This window comes from Podarcis cretensis (genome assembly GCF_951804945.1).
Source record: "Podarcis cretensis genome assembly, chromosome: 6".
Lineage (NCBI taxonomy): Eukaryota > Metazoa > Chordata > Lepidosauria > Squamata > Lacertidae > Podarcis > Podarcis cretensis.
Window position 1 is genome coordinate 8787071 of NC_137175.1, and position 17023 is coordinate 8804093.

A 17023-nucleotide genomic window follows, 5' to 3' on the forward strand; every position below is an offset into this window, starting at 1 on the left:
TCCAAGCACAGACTGGGAATTTAGGTCCGTGCAATTAAAGTGGATTAAAGCACCCTGCCACTTTGTCACAACAAATCCATTTTTCCTTTTTAAATATGTGCTCTGTGAGGTTATGAATGTGACGGGGAATTGCTCTGAACGGTATGGGATGGAGGAATAATGAATGGAATGATGTATTTGCACAAGCAAATCAGGAGAAATGCTCATTGCAGTATAATCTCCCTGCAGGCAACTCGTGACCCCATGGACCAGAGCACGCCAGGCACCCTTATCTTCCACTGCCTCCCGCAATTTGGTCAAACTCATGTTGGTAGCTTCGAGAACACTGTCCAACCATCTCATCCTCTGTCGTCCCCTTCTCCTTGTACCCTCCATCTTTCCCAACATCAGGGACTCCAGGGAGTCTTCTCTTCTCATGAGGTGGTCAAAGTATTGGAGCCTCAGCTTCAGGATCTATACTTCCAGTGAGCTCTCAGGGCTGATTTCCTTCAGAATGGACAGGTTTGATCTTCTTGCAGTCATTGGGACTCTCAAGAGTCTCCTCCAGCACCAGAATTCAAAAGCATCAATTCTTTGGCAATTAGCCTTCTTTATGGCCCAGCTCTCACTTCCATACATCACTACTGGGAAAACCATAGCTTTAACTATACGGACCTTTGTTGGCAAGGAGGTTATTGCATTAGTTTTCCTTATTATAAGGCTAGCCACTATTATCTCAGATTCTCACATTCCTTTTACACTGCATTAAGGAACACTGCCATGCTGTGCTCATTTTTGAGTGGCGGAAGAGAACTGCATGCCGAAAGCACCCGAAATGCTGCCATGAGAAATTAGAGAGCAAAATTTCTGTGACTTTCTGGGCTAAGGAGTTTGCAAACGGCTTTTCTTCCGGAAGCAAATGACATGGAAAAGTGTGCTAAGCTTCTTCTGGGTTCCACTAGTTTTCCAGAAGTTGCTCTTATGTTGCATGAATGATCACGCAAAAGTTGGAAATTATCAGGCAAGGAAACATTGTGAAAATAAAGTGCTGCCTGAAGGCAGCCAGAGTCTAGCCTTTGCTTTGTGCAAGCGAATCAGGGCGAATGCCCAATAAGCAGGCAGTTGGGGGCCTTTATTACAAGGTAGCTCAGGAGGCTAGGCCTAGAAAACACAGCAACTCTGCTTGGTAGAACTTGCCCCTACGAAGATTCACAGATGCCCAAGTCTCCTTCTCCCCTGGCTGCTTTCCAAGCAATCTGAGACTCTGTCGTTGGGCAGCACTTTTCATACCTCTTCTGGTTCTGAGAGACCAGGGGTGTGGGGTGTGGGGAGCTTGTTGCAGTGCAGAAAGCAGTCTATAGATATTCTAATTAATTGATTAAAATATTGTTATAGACTGGGGGACACTCGCCTCCCCCCAAAAAAACCAAGAAATGAATAAACACTAGGATTTTTATTAACTGGGATATGGATTAAAGTACAAGCTGCAGAGATGTGCCAGGCAGGGAATTCCTGGGCTGGCTTACGCAAATCAGCCTGTCTGGCTTAGTGAAGAGCAAACCTATTAATGTGGTAAAAGGTGTTGATGGGCTATTGAGGGGGGGAATATTTGGGCCTGGGGATTGAGATGTTACCAACGTGATGGGGTGTATGGTTGAGGGGAGAGGGAAAGGGTTTCTGGGAGGAAGAAGCAGGAAGAAGAGTTGAGATGGCTGGGGAAACCAAGCCAGATGGGCAGGAAACAAACAAACAAACAAACAAAATTATTATTATTATTATTATTATTATTATTATTATTATTATTATATCCATCTTTAGGGGAGGCTGGCTGCAGGGCTGGCTATAGAAATGCCTTGGGCTCCAGGGTTGCACTGCTATGGAGAATAATAATAATAATAATAATAATAATAATAATAATAATAATAATAAATTATTTCTACCCCACCCATCTCTGGGTGGCTTCGAACAAAAGGTTAAAAATACAAGATCCTCTTGAAAGGACTATACTCAGTAAGATCTGAGCTCCCTCCATGTAGACTGAAGGTGTAAAGTAAAGGTAAAGGGACCCCTGACCATTAGGTCCAGTTGTGGCCGACTCTGGGGTTGCGGCGCTCATCTCGCTTTATTGGCCGAGGGAGCCGGCGTACAGCTTCCGGGTCATGTGGCCAGCATGACTAAGCCGCTTCTGGCTTAAATAAACCATATTTCTTAAAGCCATAACAGTCTCTGCCACAATTTCAGTTCTGCAAAGGAGCACAGACCCTGTGTGAGGGCCTGAGATCCCACGGTGCCACCACTCACAGAGAGAGGGGCAGGCACCTGACTCATAGCTGTCAACTTTTCCCTTTTCTTGTGAGGAATCCTATTCAGAATAAGGCAATTTCCCTTAAAAAAAGGGAAACGTTGACAGCTATGACCTGACTTTTGTAACAATATGAAAACTCCAAACAAGTGGCAGGCAGAGAATCAGTGGGGGCACCCTTGAGAGCATGAACAGCAAAGGAAGATAAGAGACTGTGCAGTGGTACCTTGGGTTAAGTACTTAATTCGTTCCGGAGGTCCGTACTTAACTTGAAACTGTTCTTAACCTGAAGCACCACTTTAGCTAATGGGGCCTCCTGCTGCCGCTGCGCCGCTGGAGCACAATTTCTGTTCTCATCCTGAAGCAAAGTTCTTAACCTGAAGCACTATTTCTGGGTTAGCAGAGTCTGTAACCTGAAGCATATGTAACCTGAAGCGTATGTAACCCGAGGTACCACTGTATAGTGGTGCCTCGCAAGATGAAATTAACTCGTTCCGCGAGTCTCTTCATCTTGCGGTTTTTTCGTCTTGCGAAGCACGGCTATTAGCGGCTTAGCGGCTTAGCGCTATTAGCGGTTTAGCGGCTTAGCGGCTATTAGCGGCTTAGCGGCTATTAGCGGCTTAGCGGCTTAGAAAAGGGGGGGGAGGAAAAAACCTCGCAAGAACTCGCAAGACGTTTCGTCTTGCGAAGCAAGCCCATAGGGAAATTCGTCTTGCGAAGCACCTCAAAAGACAGAAAACTCTTTCGTCTAGCGAGGCATTTGTCTTGCGAGGCATTCGTCTTGCGGGGCACCACTGTACTGCCAAAAAGCGTTATGCCCCGTGACCCTGGACAAAGGGACTCCACGTACGTCTCATAGAGGCTCTGTCCCCTCAGGAACACCTTCACGTCTTTGTTGAGAGGAAAGGTCCCGTCGTCCTTGCGGAAGCGATACAGCAGCTTGGCGTCCTTGTAGTCGAAATGCTCATCGCACACTGAAAGGAGTTCAAGGCAAAGATCAGCAACCTCTGACATGTAATTTATGTTTTCTGTCCAAGCCTATGAAGGCTAGCATAACACAGATGGAGGGGAAAAACTTCAAGGTTACTATGAAACATTTCTGCCCTTCGCTTCTTTGCAAAATCAGATTTGCCACCAACTATCTGTAGCCAGGGTGGCGCTGTGGGTAAAACCTCAGCGCCTAGGACTTGCCGATCGCATGGTCGGTGGTTCGAATCCCCGCGGCAGGGTGAGCTCCCGTCGTTCGGTCCCAGTGCCTGCCAACCTAGCAGTTCGAAAGCACCTCCGGGTGCAAGTAGATAAATAGGAACCGCTTACCAGCGGGAAGGTAAACGGCGTTCCGTGTGCTGCGCTGGCTCACCAGATGCAGCTTGTCACGCTGGCCACGTGACCCGGAAGTGTCTGTGGAAAGCGCTGGCTCCCAGCCTATAGAGTGAGATGAGCGCACAACCCTAGAGTCTGGCAAGACTGGCCCAAACGGGCAGGGGTACCTTTACCTTTTTATCTGTAGCCAAATATCGCTACTTCCTGTGTTGAAAGGCCAGATCATATTGAATATTGCAAAAGCCGACTCCTAGAGGAAGGGAGCCCCGCAGAACTGGACCCAATAGAGATGCCCAGTGTCCTATCAGCCAAGGTGGTCAAGGCATTAGTCCTCTAGGGAAACCACATTTTACAGGTATGGACCAACTGCAATGTGTCCAGAGGATGCTGCCCAGAATAGTGAGGGGTTTCAGAAATCAAGTCCTAGAATCATAGAATTGTGGAGTTGGAAGGTACCCCAAACTTCATCTAGTCTAGCTCCCCTGCAATGCAGGAATATCAGCTAAAGCAGCCATGACAAATGGCCACCCAACCTCTGCTTTAAAACCTCCAATGTAGGAGAGTCCCAGTGAAGTCCATTCCATTGTCAAACCGCTCTGTCAGAAAACTCTTCCTGATGTTGAGCCGGAATCTCCTTTCTTGTAACTTGAATCTATTAGTTTGAGTCCGATCCTCCAGAGCAGGAGAAAAGATGCTTGCTCCTTCTTCCACGTGACAGCCCTTGAGATATTGGAAGATGAAATGTTTCAAAAAGAATAACCGTGTGAAGTGAAAGGGTAAGAAAGAGGGATTTATATCTAGATGCTAGGATAGAGATGATAAGGAAAACAGGAAGACACAATGAGAGATAAAGGAGGTTCTGTGGGATTGGTGGTAGTCAATGTTTGTTTTTCTTTTTAGTGTTTACATTATTAACTTGTAAGATATGGATTTTTGTGTGTGTGTTTTTGAATGTTGGTTTTTGTGTTTTGTGTATTGTTATTTTTCGATATTTTTCGTGTTGTTGTTGTGTGGAAAATACTTGTTATGTACTGAAGTTCTCACCCTGGGCCAGCAGGTGGATACTGTAGATAGTTTTCACTCAGGTCCACATATGCAAATCAGGGATTGAAAGTGACGTTCAGTGATTGGATAGTTACAGAAAGTGGTTACTATTGCATTGTAGTGGAGCTCTATATAAGCAGGCTGGCTGAACCCCATTTAGTTCAGTTCTGTTCTGGCTTGTGAATAACCAAGAGCTGTTTGAAGAATCGCTGTGTCATCTGATATGTTCACCCACAACTTAACAATACTAATAAAATTTATAATAAATTGGGGGGGGGGGAGGAAATAAATAAAGGTTTGGTAACTTTAAAAGAAAAAAGAAATGTTTCAAAAAGCTGAGGAAGCTTACCCAGGAGAAGAAGAGATGGCTAAGAGGAGACCTGGCAAGCACTATCACAGAGAAGATGTAGCAGAGTTGCTCTTCATTGCTCCAGAAGGCAGGACTGGAACCACTGCATGCAAACTGCTGGAAAGGAGATTTTTTGGTGGAAAGACAGGATAAAGTTTTGAATGGCAAGAGCTGCTTGATGTTGGAACAGACAGCCGTGGGAGGTAATGAGCTCTCCATCGCTGGAGGTCTTTAAGCCGAGGCAGGGCCCAATTGTACAGCCTCACAGGAGCCATAAATTTGTGCCCTAAAATAGTTAAGATTCCATGCAATTTAGATAACGTTTGGTTCTATCTCTTCATAAAAGTATTTCCACACCACGGTATAAAATATCAAACACTATGGACCACAATGCAAATACCGTATTTTTCGCTCTATAAGACGCACCAGACCATAAGACGCACCTAGTTTTTGGAGGAGGAAAACAAGGAAAAAAATATTCTGAATCCCAGAAGCCAGAACAGCAAGAGGGATCGCTGCGCAGCGAAAGCAGCAATCCCTCTTGCTGTTCTGGCTTCTGGGATAGCTGCGCAGCCTGCATTCACTCCATAAGACGCACACACATTTCCCCTTACTTTTTAGGAGGGAAAAGTGAGTCTTATAGAGCAAAAAATACGGTAATTATGAAAGTGATCGTTTTACTGAATGCACCTATCACAAAACTTTAGTGTACACAGAATTGTGTGCTGTTACACCTGTAATCAAATTGAGTATTTAGATTAATTCTCTTGCAAGGAGTGGGAATAGATGATGTGTGGTCCACATTTCTACCGGGAAACAATGATTAAGATCAAGCACATTCCATACAGGCAGGCTCAAAAGAAAATGACTCTGCCTGGCCAATCAAAATGACACAACTCAAGAAAAGCCCTTGTGAGCTAAGCAAAGGACAGCCAAACACAGCAAAAAACGACAGCCTACCATTGCACATTTTGCAGGGGATTATCATGGTGTGATGACGTCACCGATAAGCAGGCCAAAAGGTTCTGTTTCTTGACAACGTTCTTTTATTTAATTAAAAGTCTTGGGATTCTTTTGAAACTGCCCGCAGGCTGTGAAAAATTAATAGCAGCTTGCAGGGAGGGGATTCAGATTTGAATGTTAATAATTAACCCAGAACTAATTGCAACTGCATTATAGCACCACAGCAAAGTTTAATTTAATTCAAGGTATGAAAGTCTTTCCCCCAGGCAGCAGATGGCAATGAGCAGAATGTTTGCCTTGCTATGTAATAATTCAGACAGAGTCAAAATGTTACTCCTTTGGTTGATAGATTCTCCCATATCAAAGCTCTTATCTTACTATTGACCCAAATGAGGGCACAACATCTTCAAACTAGCGTCAATTAGAGAACCCACAGATTTCTGTGATTTTCCATTCTGATTATGAAACCCACACATTTTCCTGTTGCTGACAGGGTTCCCAAATAGACAGTGGCCAGATGTGCAATTAAGCCAATTGCGCAGACCATGTTTATTCAGATTCAGACTTGCATTATAATGCTCGCAGCAATTTTGATGCTTTTGAATTGGAAATGTGATGGGCAATGAATCCTGTTCTATAAATAAATAGGCAAGTGATACGCAGCTACAATTTGGATCTGCATTGCAGAAAACATCGTATCTGCCTCTCTATTCAGTCCCTGAATTTTGGGGTGCAGGAGTTAAGCACCAACCCACACGCCCCAACTCTCCACCCCACTCCCCCAGATTGAATCAAGCCATGGTCTCTTTGTAGCGCCACTATAAAAACAGTAGCTAAGGGAGCAATCGTGAAAGGGAAGTGGACCAGGCTCCCTTTGACCCTGCTGGAATTCAGGCAACTGCATCTGTTGCCCAACATGCAAGATACCGTATTTTTTGCTCTATAAGGTGCACCAGACCACAAGACGCACCTAGTTTTTGGAGGAGGAAAACAAGAAAAAAATATTTTGAATTTCAGAAGCCAGAACAACAAGAGGGATTGCTGCGCAGTGAAAGCAGCAATCCCTCTTGCTGTTCTGGCTTCTGTGATAGCTGCGCAGCCTGCATTCGCTCCATAAGACACACATACAATTCCCCTTACTTTTTAGGAGGGAAAAAGTGAGTCTTATAGAGCAAAAAATACGGTAATCCACAGAAAGGAAAATTTTGCACATCTCTAGCTAGCACCAGCAATCGGCTCATATGTGTGGTGCTTCGAGACAGTGCACACATTCTGATCCACAAGCAAGCAAAGATGCTTTGAAATGTGAGGCTTGTGTGAAGCATTCTTGCCACTAAATACTTTGGCATTTAAGTCAGGCCCAGCTCACTAGCTTGCAGAACCTGGCTAGTTTAATCAAATTAAAGCTCTTTGCAACACCTCAACTCCCCACCAAGTAAATTAAGAAGACCTTTGCTAAGTCGGAGCTGCAAGGTTGTCCTCAGCAGGGCCAGATTTAGGTAGGGTGAGGCCCTAAGCTACTGAAGGTATGTCCAGTTGTCTTTTGTCAACAACAAATGGTCGCTGTTTTTTGTGTTGAATATATGCTATACGGTTATTTATGGACCTAATAGGTATCTAAAGCCATTTGTACATAACAAAATATGTATTTTATCAAGGTAATTGTTGAACCGAAATACAATTAAGAAGTCTATTAATAGTGAAATACAATTAAGAAGAAGTATATGAATAGTGAAATAATTATGAAGCTACATTGTAGGATCCTACACTACACAAAACATAGTTGCTGTATGTAGGTTTTATTTTATTTGCTTTTTATCTTATATTTTGGAAATGTACATGCAGGCTTTTTTTCCCCTTTTAATTATTTTGGGGCCCCCAAGAGAATGGGGCCCTAAGCTATAGCTTGTTTAGCTTGTGCGTAAATCCAGCACTGGCCCTCAGATCTCAAGCCATATAACCAGAATTTACAACAACAGAAAGAAAATGTTCATTTGTGACATTCTTCTCTGTATCATTGACCATACCAGCTTCTGCCATGCCCATTTCCCACCATTGGAATGTGGCCCTTGGAAAGCTGGCCTAATTTGAATCTGGCCCCCAGGTTCCCCACCCTTGATGCAGCTAGCCTCATGTCCTGCTTGACAGCTTCTCAGGGACACCTGGTTGGACACTGTGAGAAAGAGATTAGATAAACTTGGGGTCTGATCCAGCAGGACTCTTATGCTTTCCACTCCCAAATTATGGGTTCAACAGTGTGACGATTTTTGCACAAAGGCACTACTTCCAAAAAACACCCACAGCCGTCACATGTGTTCAGCAGCCAATCACACCCACAGCCCTACTTACAAAATCGGACCCTCCAAGTGACCTTATTTTACAGGGACATTCCCAGATTGAAAGAAGCCATCCCGATTCCTGATGTGATCCCGCTTTTCCTTAAGATGTCCCTATTTACACTGGAGAAATGGTGGAAGGAATGGAGTTATGCGACCCCTGAACCAGGGAGATAAATAACAACGCAACCTTTAGAAGGCATCTGAAGGCAGCCCTGTGTAGGGAAGCTTTTTAATGTTTTATTATATTTTCATTTATGTTGGAAGCCACCCAGAGTGGCTGGGGCAACCCAGTCCGATGGGTGGGGTATAAATAATAAAATTATGATGGTGATGGAATAGGATGTCCCTGTTTTCATTGGAGAAATGTTGGAGGGTATGCTGAAGCACAGGGGCACAGGTGGCGCTGTGGGTTAAACCACAGAGCCTAGGACTTGCCGATCAGAAGGTCGGTAGTTCGAATCCCCGCGACAGGGTGAGCTCCCATTGCTCAGTCCCTGCTCCTGCCAACCTAGCAGTTCAAAAGCACGTCAAAGTGCAAGTAGATAAATAGGTACCACTCCGGCAGGACCTAATGGTCAGGGGTCCCTTTACCTTTTTTATGCTGAAGCACGTGCACTGTTTCCCCCCCCCCCATGCTCAATTTATTTGTGTGTTTTTTTGAGGGTCCATCAATGTTGCCCTCAATCTTTGCAGCATGGATTTTCAGGTGGACACACACATGCCACGTAAACTTGGAAATTTCCCAACCCGGCATCCCAGTTTGGCATGAAGTTCTCCTTTCCCTGCCCCCCCCCCCACCTCCCCACCCAAGGTTCCCTGTGCAAGTCAAAACTTGTACCAAGGCCCGTCTCAGACTTTCTGCAAAAATCACATCAGCAGCCTCGGTATATTTTGACTGCTGACAACTCCAGGCTGCAAGCGAGACAGACACAGACTCGAGCCTTGTGTAGCTGTGCCAGAGGAATGATGCCCAGAGGGGGCTTTGCCAGATAAACCTGAAAGGGGAACATTCATCCAGCAGCAGAGTCCTCGCAATGCCTCACGTGAACACCACCCTCTTCTCAATGGCAGGCTTCATCAGGGTGGACTTTGCTGGAGAACCCAAGCCACACCCCTTCTGTCAAGAATGCCGAGCTGCTCTTGGGCAAAGTTCTACCATGAAAATGAAAAAGCCTTCATGTATTCATGCCCCGCGTTCCATCCTTGGTTCATCGCTCACTCCCTTAACTGCTAGAAGACACCAGTTTGCATAGGTGCCAACTCCCTGGGCCCCCCGTGCCCAAGCACCCACAAAATTCCCTATGAAGGAGCCAGGCATCCACAAATTTTGCTGCCAGGAGTGCCAAATTGGCTCCACGACTGTTGGTGCCAGGGGCTGTGGGTGTCCTGAAGTGCGCATGGCCCTGGCACAGAAATTTGTGGGTGCCCGGCCCCTTCATGGGGAAATTTGTGGGTGCTTGGGCACCCAGGGAGTTGGCACCTAGGGCCAGGCCATGCATGCTGCGTGGCATCCATGGCTGTGGGGCCAAGCTGGCATTCCTGCCAGCTTGCTACAGTACGCAGAAGGAGATCATCAGCTTATACTGCTGCCGCATCTTTCTCTCTCTCTCTTTTATAGTGCTACATAGCAATAATGAGCAAAGCAATTAAGATGGAGCCCTTAGGAGCTGAAGGTTAGATCACTCTTTCTGCTGGAAATTGTATTGTACATAGCAGCCCTTGAATGTAAAGCTATGAATACTCTGGAACCCAAGCTAAATCAGGCTCCAGCATTCCTCTGTAACCATCTACTGCACTTTGCTTATCAGGGACTAGTCACTAGTCAATGTGCTATGCTTTGCTACACTGCTTCTGTTAGGAGAATCCATGTGGCAGCGTGTTTAGATTGCTGTTGTAGTATAAACACTGACAACTGGGAAACACTGGCCTGCGAGCGCTCCAACTGGAGAACAGCCTTTACCAAAGGTGTCATGGCTTTTGAAGACGCTCGAACTCAGGATGCAAGGGAGGAACATGCTAAGAGGAAGGCACACTTGGCAAACCCTCACCGTGATCAACTCCCACCCAGAAACCTATGTCCCCACTGTGGAAGGATGTTTGGATCCAGAATTGGCCTCCACAGTCACTTACAGACTCACTGTTAAGACAGTGTTTATGGAAGACAATCTTACTTGGCTACGATAGAAGAAGAAGAAGAAGAGGAGGGGGAGGAGGAGGGGGAGGAGGAGGAGGAGGAGGAGATTGCCAGTAGGGGAGACCTAGTCTCAAATTCCTACTTGTGGAGTTTGCTGAGTTACCATGGATAAGTGTGTACTAGCACTCAACCAACCATTCTACACAGAGTCATTGTGATGATGGGCATATCTAGCTCATAGTCCAAGTAGATCCACTGAAATCAGTCACGATGACTAAATTGTCTCCACCACTTTCAATGGGTCTGCTCCAAGTATGAGGTCAGCTAGATACTTCCCCATGAGAGAAAGTGGGAGAGCTGTGGAGGCCACCACCATCTTATTGGAGGAAGATAATTGCTGAGATGTTCTTGAATCCTCCTCCAAAATGTGTGTGCTCAAAGACCCACCATCCTGGAAGCCAGCAAAGCAGAATCAGCAATGGAAAGGCTCTCTTGAAGCAATAATCTGTGATCCAAAGGCCAAACCTCTTTGGTCCAAACAATTAGAAAGCAACCGTTCTTCCACTTAAACAGTGGCTTTCTAATTGTTTGGACCAAAGAGGCTTATTGGTTCTCAGTGGCAGGTTCCCAAATGGACTTAAAGTTTGTTTAAAGAGTTAACTTGGGCCAGGAATATTACCGTATTTTCCCCGCTACAAGACGCACCTGACCATAAGACGCACCTAGTTTTTAGAGGGGGAATGCAAGAAAAAAAATTCTTTAAAGGGAGCGCTGAGCAGAGCCTGTATGCATCCCAGGCTCTGCTCAGCGCTCCCTTTCACTGACGGGTTGCCCTTCTCCCTCCTCAGGGAAAAGCCGCCAAGAGCCGCACACACGCTCCACGTGGCTCGTGAAAGGGTGCACAGCTCTTGCAGGCTTTTCCGGGAGGTGGGGGAAGGGACAAAGGGGCTAAGCCAGAAGCCAGAACAGCAAGAGGGAGCACTGCGCAGCGATCCCTCTCGCTATTCTGGCTTCTGGGATAGCTGCACAGCCTGCATTCGCTCCATAAGACGCACACACATTTCCCCTTACTTTTTAGGAGGGAAAAGGTGCGTCTTATAGAGCGAAAAATACGGTAATTCATTTCCACAAGATCTCTGATCATCAGGTGCAGCTGTTTCAAGGCACCAGATTGAACAACCACGGGGGAGTGCGCACATGCACTTGAGAAGAGAAGTGGAATCAGAACTGAGAAATGCACAAACCATGATGGATAATATAATGGTCCATGAGCTTCTGCATCAGCCGGATGCCTGTTTCTCGGTCTGGTGCTTCTTTGTGGTCAATTAACCAATCGGTGAGCTCCTTGGCCACAAAGCAATTGGGGTAGGTGCGAAGGTGGTAGCGCCTGTCCTTAATTAGCTTGCCATCGTGGAGTCGAAGCCTGGAAGGGAAACAGAAAACAGATCAAGAGCTGGATATGGAGAAATGTAAGCTTCTTTGCTTAGTCAGGAATAATCAGATGTGCAAATATAAGATGGAGACACCTGGCTTGACAGCAGGACATATGAAAAGGATCTAGGAGTCTTAGTAGACCACAAACTTAACATGAGTCAACAGTGTGATGCAACAGCAAACAAAAGCCAATGCTATTCTAGGCTGCATCAACAGAGATATAGTGTCCACATGAAGGGAAGTAATAATGCCACTGTATTCTGCCTTGGTCAGACAACACCTTGAATACTGTGCCCAGTTTGGGGCATCACAATTTAAGGATATTGACAAGCTGGAACATGTGCAGAGGAGGGCAACCTAGGTGAACAAAGATCTGGAAACCAAGCCTTATGAAGAACAGTTGAGGGAATTGGGTTTTGCCTGGAGAAGACAGATGTGTGATAGCCACCTTCAGATATCTAAAGGGCTGTCACATGGAAGAGGGAACAAGCTTGTTGTCTGCTGAGCCAGAGGGCAGGACCCAAATCAATGGATCCCAATCACAAGAAAGGTGATTCTGATTAAACATTAGGAAGAACTTTCTGATGGTAGGAGCTGTTTGATGGTGGACTGGACTGCTTCAGAAGGTGGTGGGTTTTTAACCCACTGGAGAGTTTTTAAACAGAGGTGGGATGGTGTCAGGCTTCAGGGAATTGACTTATTCCTCCCTTTGGCAGTAGGTAAGCAGAACAAAGAGAAAGGACCAGTTAGAACTTTAATGATCACAACGAGAGAACAAAGAATCCATTTCCTAGGAATGAAGGTCTCCCTATTAAGGGTTTCACCCACTTCCTCCCTAGTCACCCACGTCTCTACTGTGTCTTGCAACCTGATCTCGTAACCACTGTGCTTTCTTTGCTGCCACCTTATCTGCTCTTCTTGACCTTGGGTTGAGCAGATGAATGCTTTCCAGAGACAGTGAATCTTAACTCTCTCTCCCCCAGTGTCCATCCAGTATTTCCCAGCTTCTGCCTTCTGAACCATGTCCCTCTGTAAACCACTGTTCCAAATCTATACTGTCCTCCTGCTCCTGGGAAGATTCAGGAGGAGGCTCCCACCATTCCTCCTCAGTACAGCTCTCCTCAACACAGTCCCTGACAGATGGCAACCTGTCTTGGATTCTTTAGCCGAGATTCCTTCACTGCAGGGGGTTGGACTAGATGACCCTCGGGGCCCCTTCCAACTCTCCATTGCCAGGATTCTATGGTGGAAGTTGGAATATGACGTTTCTGCACTTGAAATCTGAGCGGCAATGTCCTTTTGCTAGCTGCTGTGTTAACCCTGGTGGAAACACGTCTGACTGGTCTTTGTTATGATGCCCTCTCCGGGACTCAATTAGTTCTGGCAATCACTAGTGTTGACGGAGGCTTCATATCAAGGTCAACTGTGCAGAAAAAACTATTTTGGCGGTTTCCAAAGGCCGTTCCCCTCCTCCTAACACTTTTCTTGACATTCATCACTGCACTAAACGTTCCTTCCTGACTGTTGCACCACTTGCTCAAGGCCTACCCAGTTCTTACTGCCGTTTATTTACTGAGTTTATTTAGAACACTGACAGATCGCTTTACCAGTAAATGTTCTCAGACTGATGTACAAAGGCAACAGGAGGAAGACATTGCAAGGAAATCAAATGCTCACAATTATAGGGCAGTTTAAAGAAATAGCCGTAAGCCAAGCAGAACCTCAGAGCAGCTCAGAAGACTGAACTACAGAAGAACAACAGGTTTTGACTCTCCCTTCTGAGGATAATGAGAAAGGGGCCACACATCTCCCCATAGAAGGCTTTTCCAAAGCTCTGGGGATGGAACTGAAAGCTCATGCTCCTTATAGAGGCCAACCTCTGTTACAAATTACAAGGAAGGAGATCCCAACTAAACATTAGGAAGAAGAACCATTTAGCAGTGGAATAGGCTACGCTGGAAGATGGCAAAATCACCTTCATTGGAGGTTTTTAAGTAATAATAATGATAATAAATTTTTATTTATACCCCGCCCTTCCCAGTTCAGAAAACCGGGCTCAGGGCGGCTAACAACAAACTTAAAAAACTTAATTGATGCAACAAAAAGCAGCATAAAATACAGTATAAAACGTGAATAACAATTAATTCAGAATTCAAAAATCAATTTAGGGGGGAAATCCAGCCAATAAACATTAGATGATCACCAGGGCTAGCTGGCTAAATTAGTCCTAATTGGGCCAGCGAGGAGACCAGGGGAGAATTAGTTGTGGGATCCCAGAGCAGGCAATCTTCATAAAAAGGGGAGGGGGAGGGAAAGAACGAGAATAAAAGATCAGGCTAAGTTCAAATTGAAAGCCAGGCGGAATAGCTCTGTCTTACAGGCCCTGCGGAAGGAAGTTAAATCCTGCAGGGCCCTGGTCTCATGGGACAGAGCATTCCACCAGGTCGGAGCCATCGCTGAGAAGGCCCTGGCCCTTGTAGAGGATAATCTGACTTCCTTAAGGCCCGGGACCTCTAAACTATGATTATTTGTGGACCTTGTTGTGTATTGAGTCAAAGGATTTTATATCTGTATTATTATTGTCTGTATTTGCATTAGGGTAAAGTAACTGCCTTTTGGTTCCAGGGGGTACAGCTACTATTGGTTCATTTAAGCTGCTGTATTTGGATCCTCTGTCTTATTGGCTGCCTCCAAAAGGCAGGACTGTGATTGCCTGATATTGTTCCCTCCAAAATGTATCCTTTCTAGCCAGTTCCCTGTCCCTATAAATGTAGCTCTCTCCTCCTCAAGTCTTAGTCTTGTTGCTTTAATAAAGAAGTGTTACTAGAGGACTGTCTCCAGCATATTATGTCAAGAGAGCTGAAATCACAAACCCCACGTCACAACAACTGGCGACGAAGGTGGGATCCGGAATGCTGAGGAGCGGTTAAACGCAGCCCTGCCTCAGAGTCCGGATTGTAGCTAAGAACAAGACTCACTGCCGGCGGATGGAGTTTCATAAGAGGCAGCAGCGTGCTGGGGAGTCTGTATCTGCATTTCTAGCTGAACTGCGGAAGCTCGCTCAGCACTGCGACTTCCAAGATCTGGAAGAGACTCTCCTGGATCGGTTTGTCGGTGGTCTGAGCAGCAAGAAAGCCAGAAGACGCATCGTGGCTAAAGAAGAGGTTACCCTTGCTTCAGCCTTGAAGGAGGCCACCGCCACGGAGAATTATGAAAGAGAGGAGCTTGATGCCAGTCGCAGGGTCCCTAAGCCACAGATAGAAGTTGCGCATGCCATGGACGAGCTAGAGGCTACTCCGAGCCAGAGCCCAGTCCGTGGGGTCGAGTCAGTGCGTCAGGCCTGCACAGTGCACAAAGATCACCGAGGCAGGTGCCCTGGTTGTGGCAGAAACCATGAGCGGAAGAGTTGTCGTTTCCGGGATGCTATGTGCTGGACGTACGGAAAGACAGGTCACATCGCCAGGGTCTGTAGATCGGCGGCGTTGGGAGCGACAGGAGCACCTAGACTGGAGCATCGCAGATCGGCCACAGCGAACCATGTTCTAAAGGACTGCCACTACGTAACGGAGATCAACGGGAGGGTCGTGCAGTTTCCAGCGCAAGGCAAGGCACACGTCAAGGTGAAGATTGAGGGTCAGCTGTGCGACATGGAGGTGGACTCCGGATCTGGATTCACTATCGTGTCGGACCAGACCGCGAGGACATTCTTCCCCAGGGGTAAGTTGCCCCCTCTGGAGCCCTTCCCGGCAACTTTGCAGTCATACTCAGTGGACCGCATCCATGTCATGGGAATGTGTGCCGTGAGAGTACAGTTCCGGGACAAACAGGCGGTACTCAAACTGGTGATTGCGAAGGGCAGTCGCCCCAGTCTCCTGGGCACTGACTGGTTTCCCGCCTTGGGACTGAGTATATCAGGGCTTAATTCAATCCAAACCTGCCCTGAGATGAGCGATGCATTATGCAAAGAATTTGCTGGTCTCTTTAATGGAAAACTGGGTTGTTATAAAGGGCCCCAGTTGACTTCGAATTGGACCCTGGGGTGGCCCCAATCCGACTCAAACCAAGGCGAGTGCCATTTGCACTGCAACCCAAGATCGAAGCAGAGCTGGATAAATTGGTCAAGCAGGGAGTTCTCTCACCCGTGGACTCCGCTAAGTGGGAGACTCCAATCGTCACGCCCCTTAAAGCAAATGGGGAAGTCAGGATCTGTGCTGATTACAAATGTACTATCAATAAGGCACTCAGGGGAAACTCATACCCCATTCCAGTCGTTTCACATCTGTTGGCTAAACTGGCTGGGGGCAAGGTGTTCGCCAAACTTGACCTGGCACAAGCTTACCAACAGCTGCCAGTAACCCCACAATCAGCGGAAGCACAGACTATTGTCACACATAAAGGGGCGTTCAGAGTTAACAGATTACAATTTGGAGTTTGTGTGGCCCCAGGGATTTTTCAAGGGCTCATGGAACGCCTGTTAAGAGGTCTGCCGGGGGTCTTGCCATTTTTTGATGATGTTTTGATTGCTGGAAAAGACCCACAGGAACTGGTTGCGCGTGTCCTTGCAGTGTTGCTCAAGTTCAAGGAGGTGGGGTTGCAACTAAAAAAGGAAAAATGCAGTTTTGGCGTGCCAACTGTGGAATTCTTGGGGTTTAAAATTGATGCATCAGGCATCCACCCCACAGATGCTAAGGTTAAGGCCATCATCGAGGCACCACGACCACAGAACAAGACGGAGTTGCAGTCATTCCTGGGACTTATTAACTTTTATCATTCGTTCTTACCCCAGAAAGCTTCGGTAGCTGAACCATTACATAGACTGTTGCAGAAAAAGAATGTGTGGCGATGGGGGCAGGAGCAGCAGAAGGCTTTTGACTCCTTGCGAGGAATGCTGAGTAGCAAGAGCGTCCTTGCTCATTATGATGAATCGAAGCCGCTGGTCCTGGCATGTGATGCCTCTCAATACGGCCTGGGGGCGGTACTGAGTCATAGGGAACCGGATGGGTCGGAAAAGCCCATCTCTTTTTATTCCCGTACGTTGTCGCCCACGGAGCGCAACTATGCTCAAATTGACAAAGAGGCGCTTGCAATTGTGGCAGGAATCAAAAAGTTCCATGATTATGTGTACGGTCTTCATTTCTCCATTGAAACGGACCACA

General features: G+C 46.5%; 1 protein-coding gene across 2 annotated transcripts in view; it reads right to left on the reverse strand.

The window, feature by feature from the left end:
* LOC307217787 (DEP domain-containing mTOR-interacting protein-like) overlaps positions 1-17023 on the reverse strand; it is a 40991-nt gene that overhangs the window by 13280 nt on the left and 10688 nt on the right. For both annotated transcript variants that reach the window (XM_079979674.1, XM_079979673.1), the window contains exons 2-3: positions 11678-11856; positions 3132-3255 (exon numbers count right to left, since the gene is read on the reverse strand). In XM_079979674.1, the coding sequence (XP_079835800.1) occupies positions 3132-3255; positions 11678-11856 (303 nt within the window). The remainder of the gene's footprint in view (positions 1-3131; positions 3256-11677; positions 11857-17023) is intronic.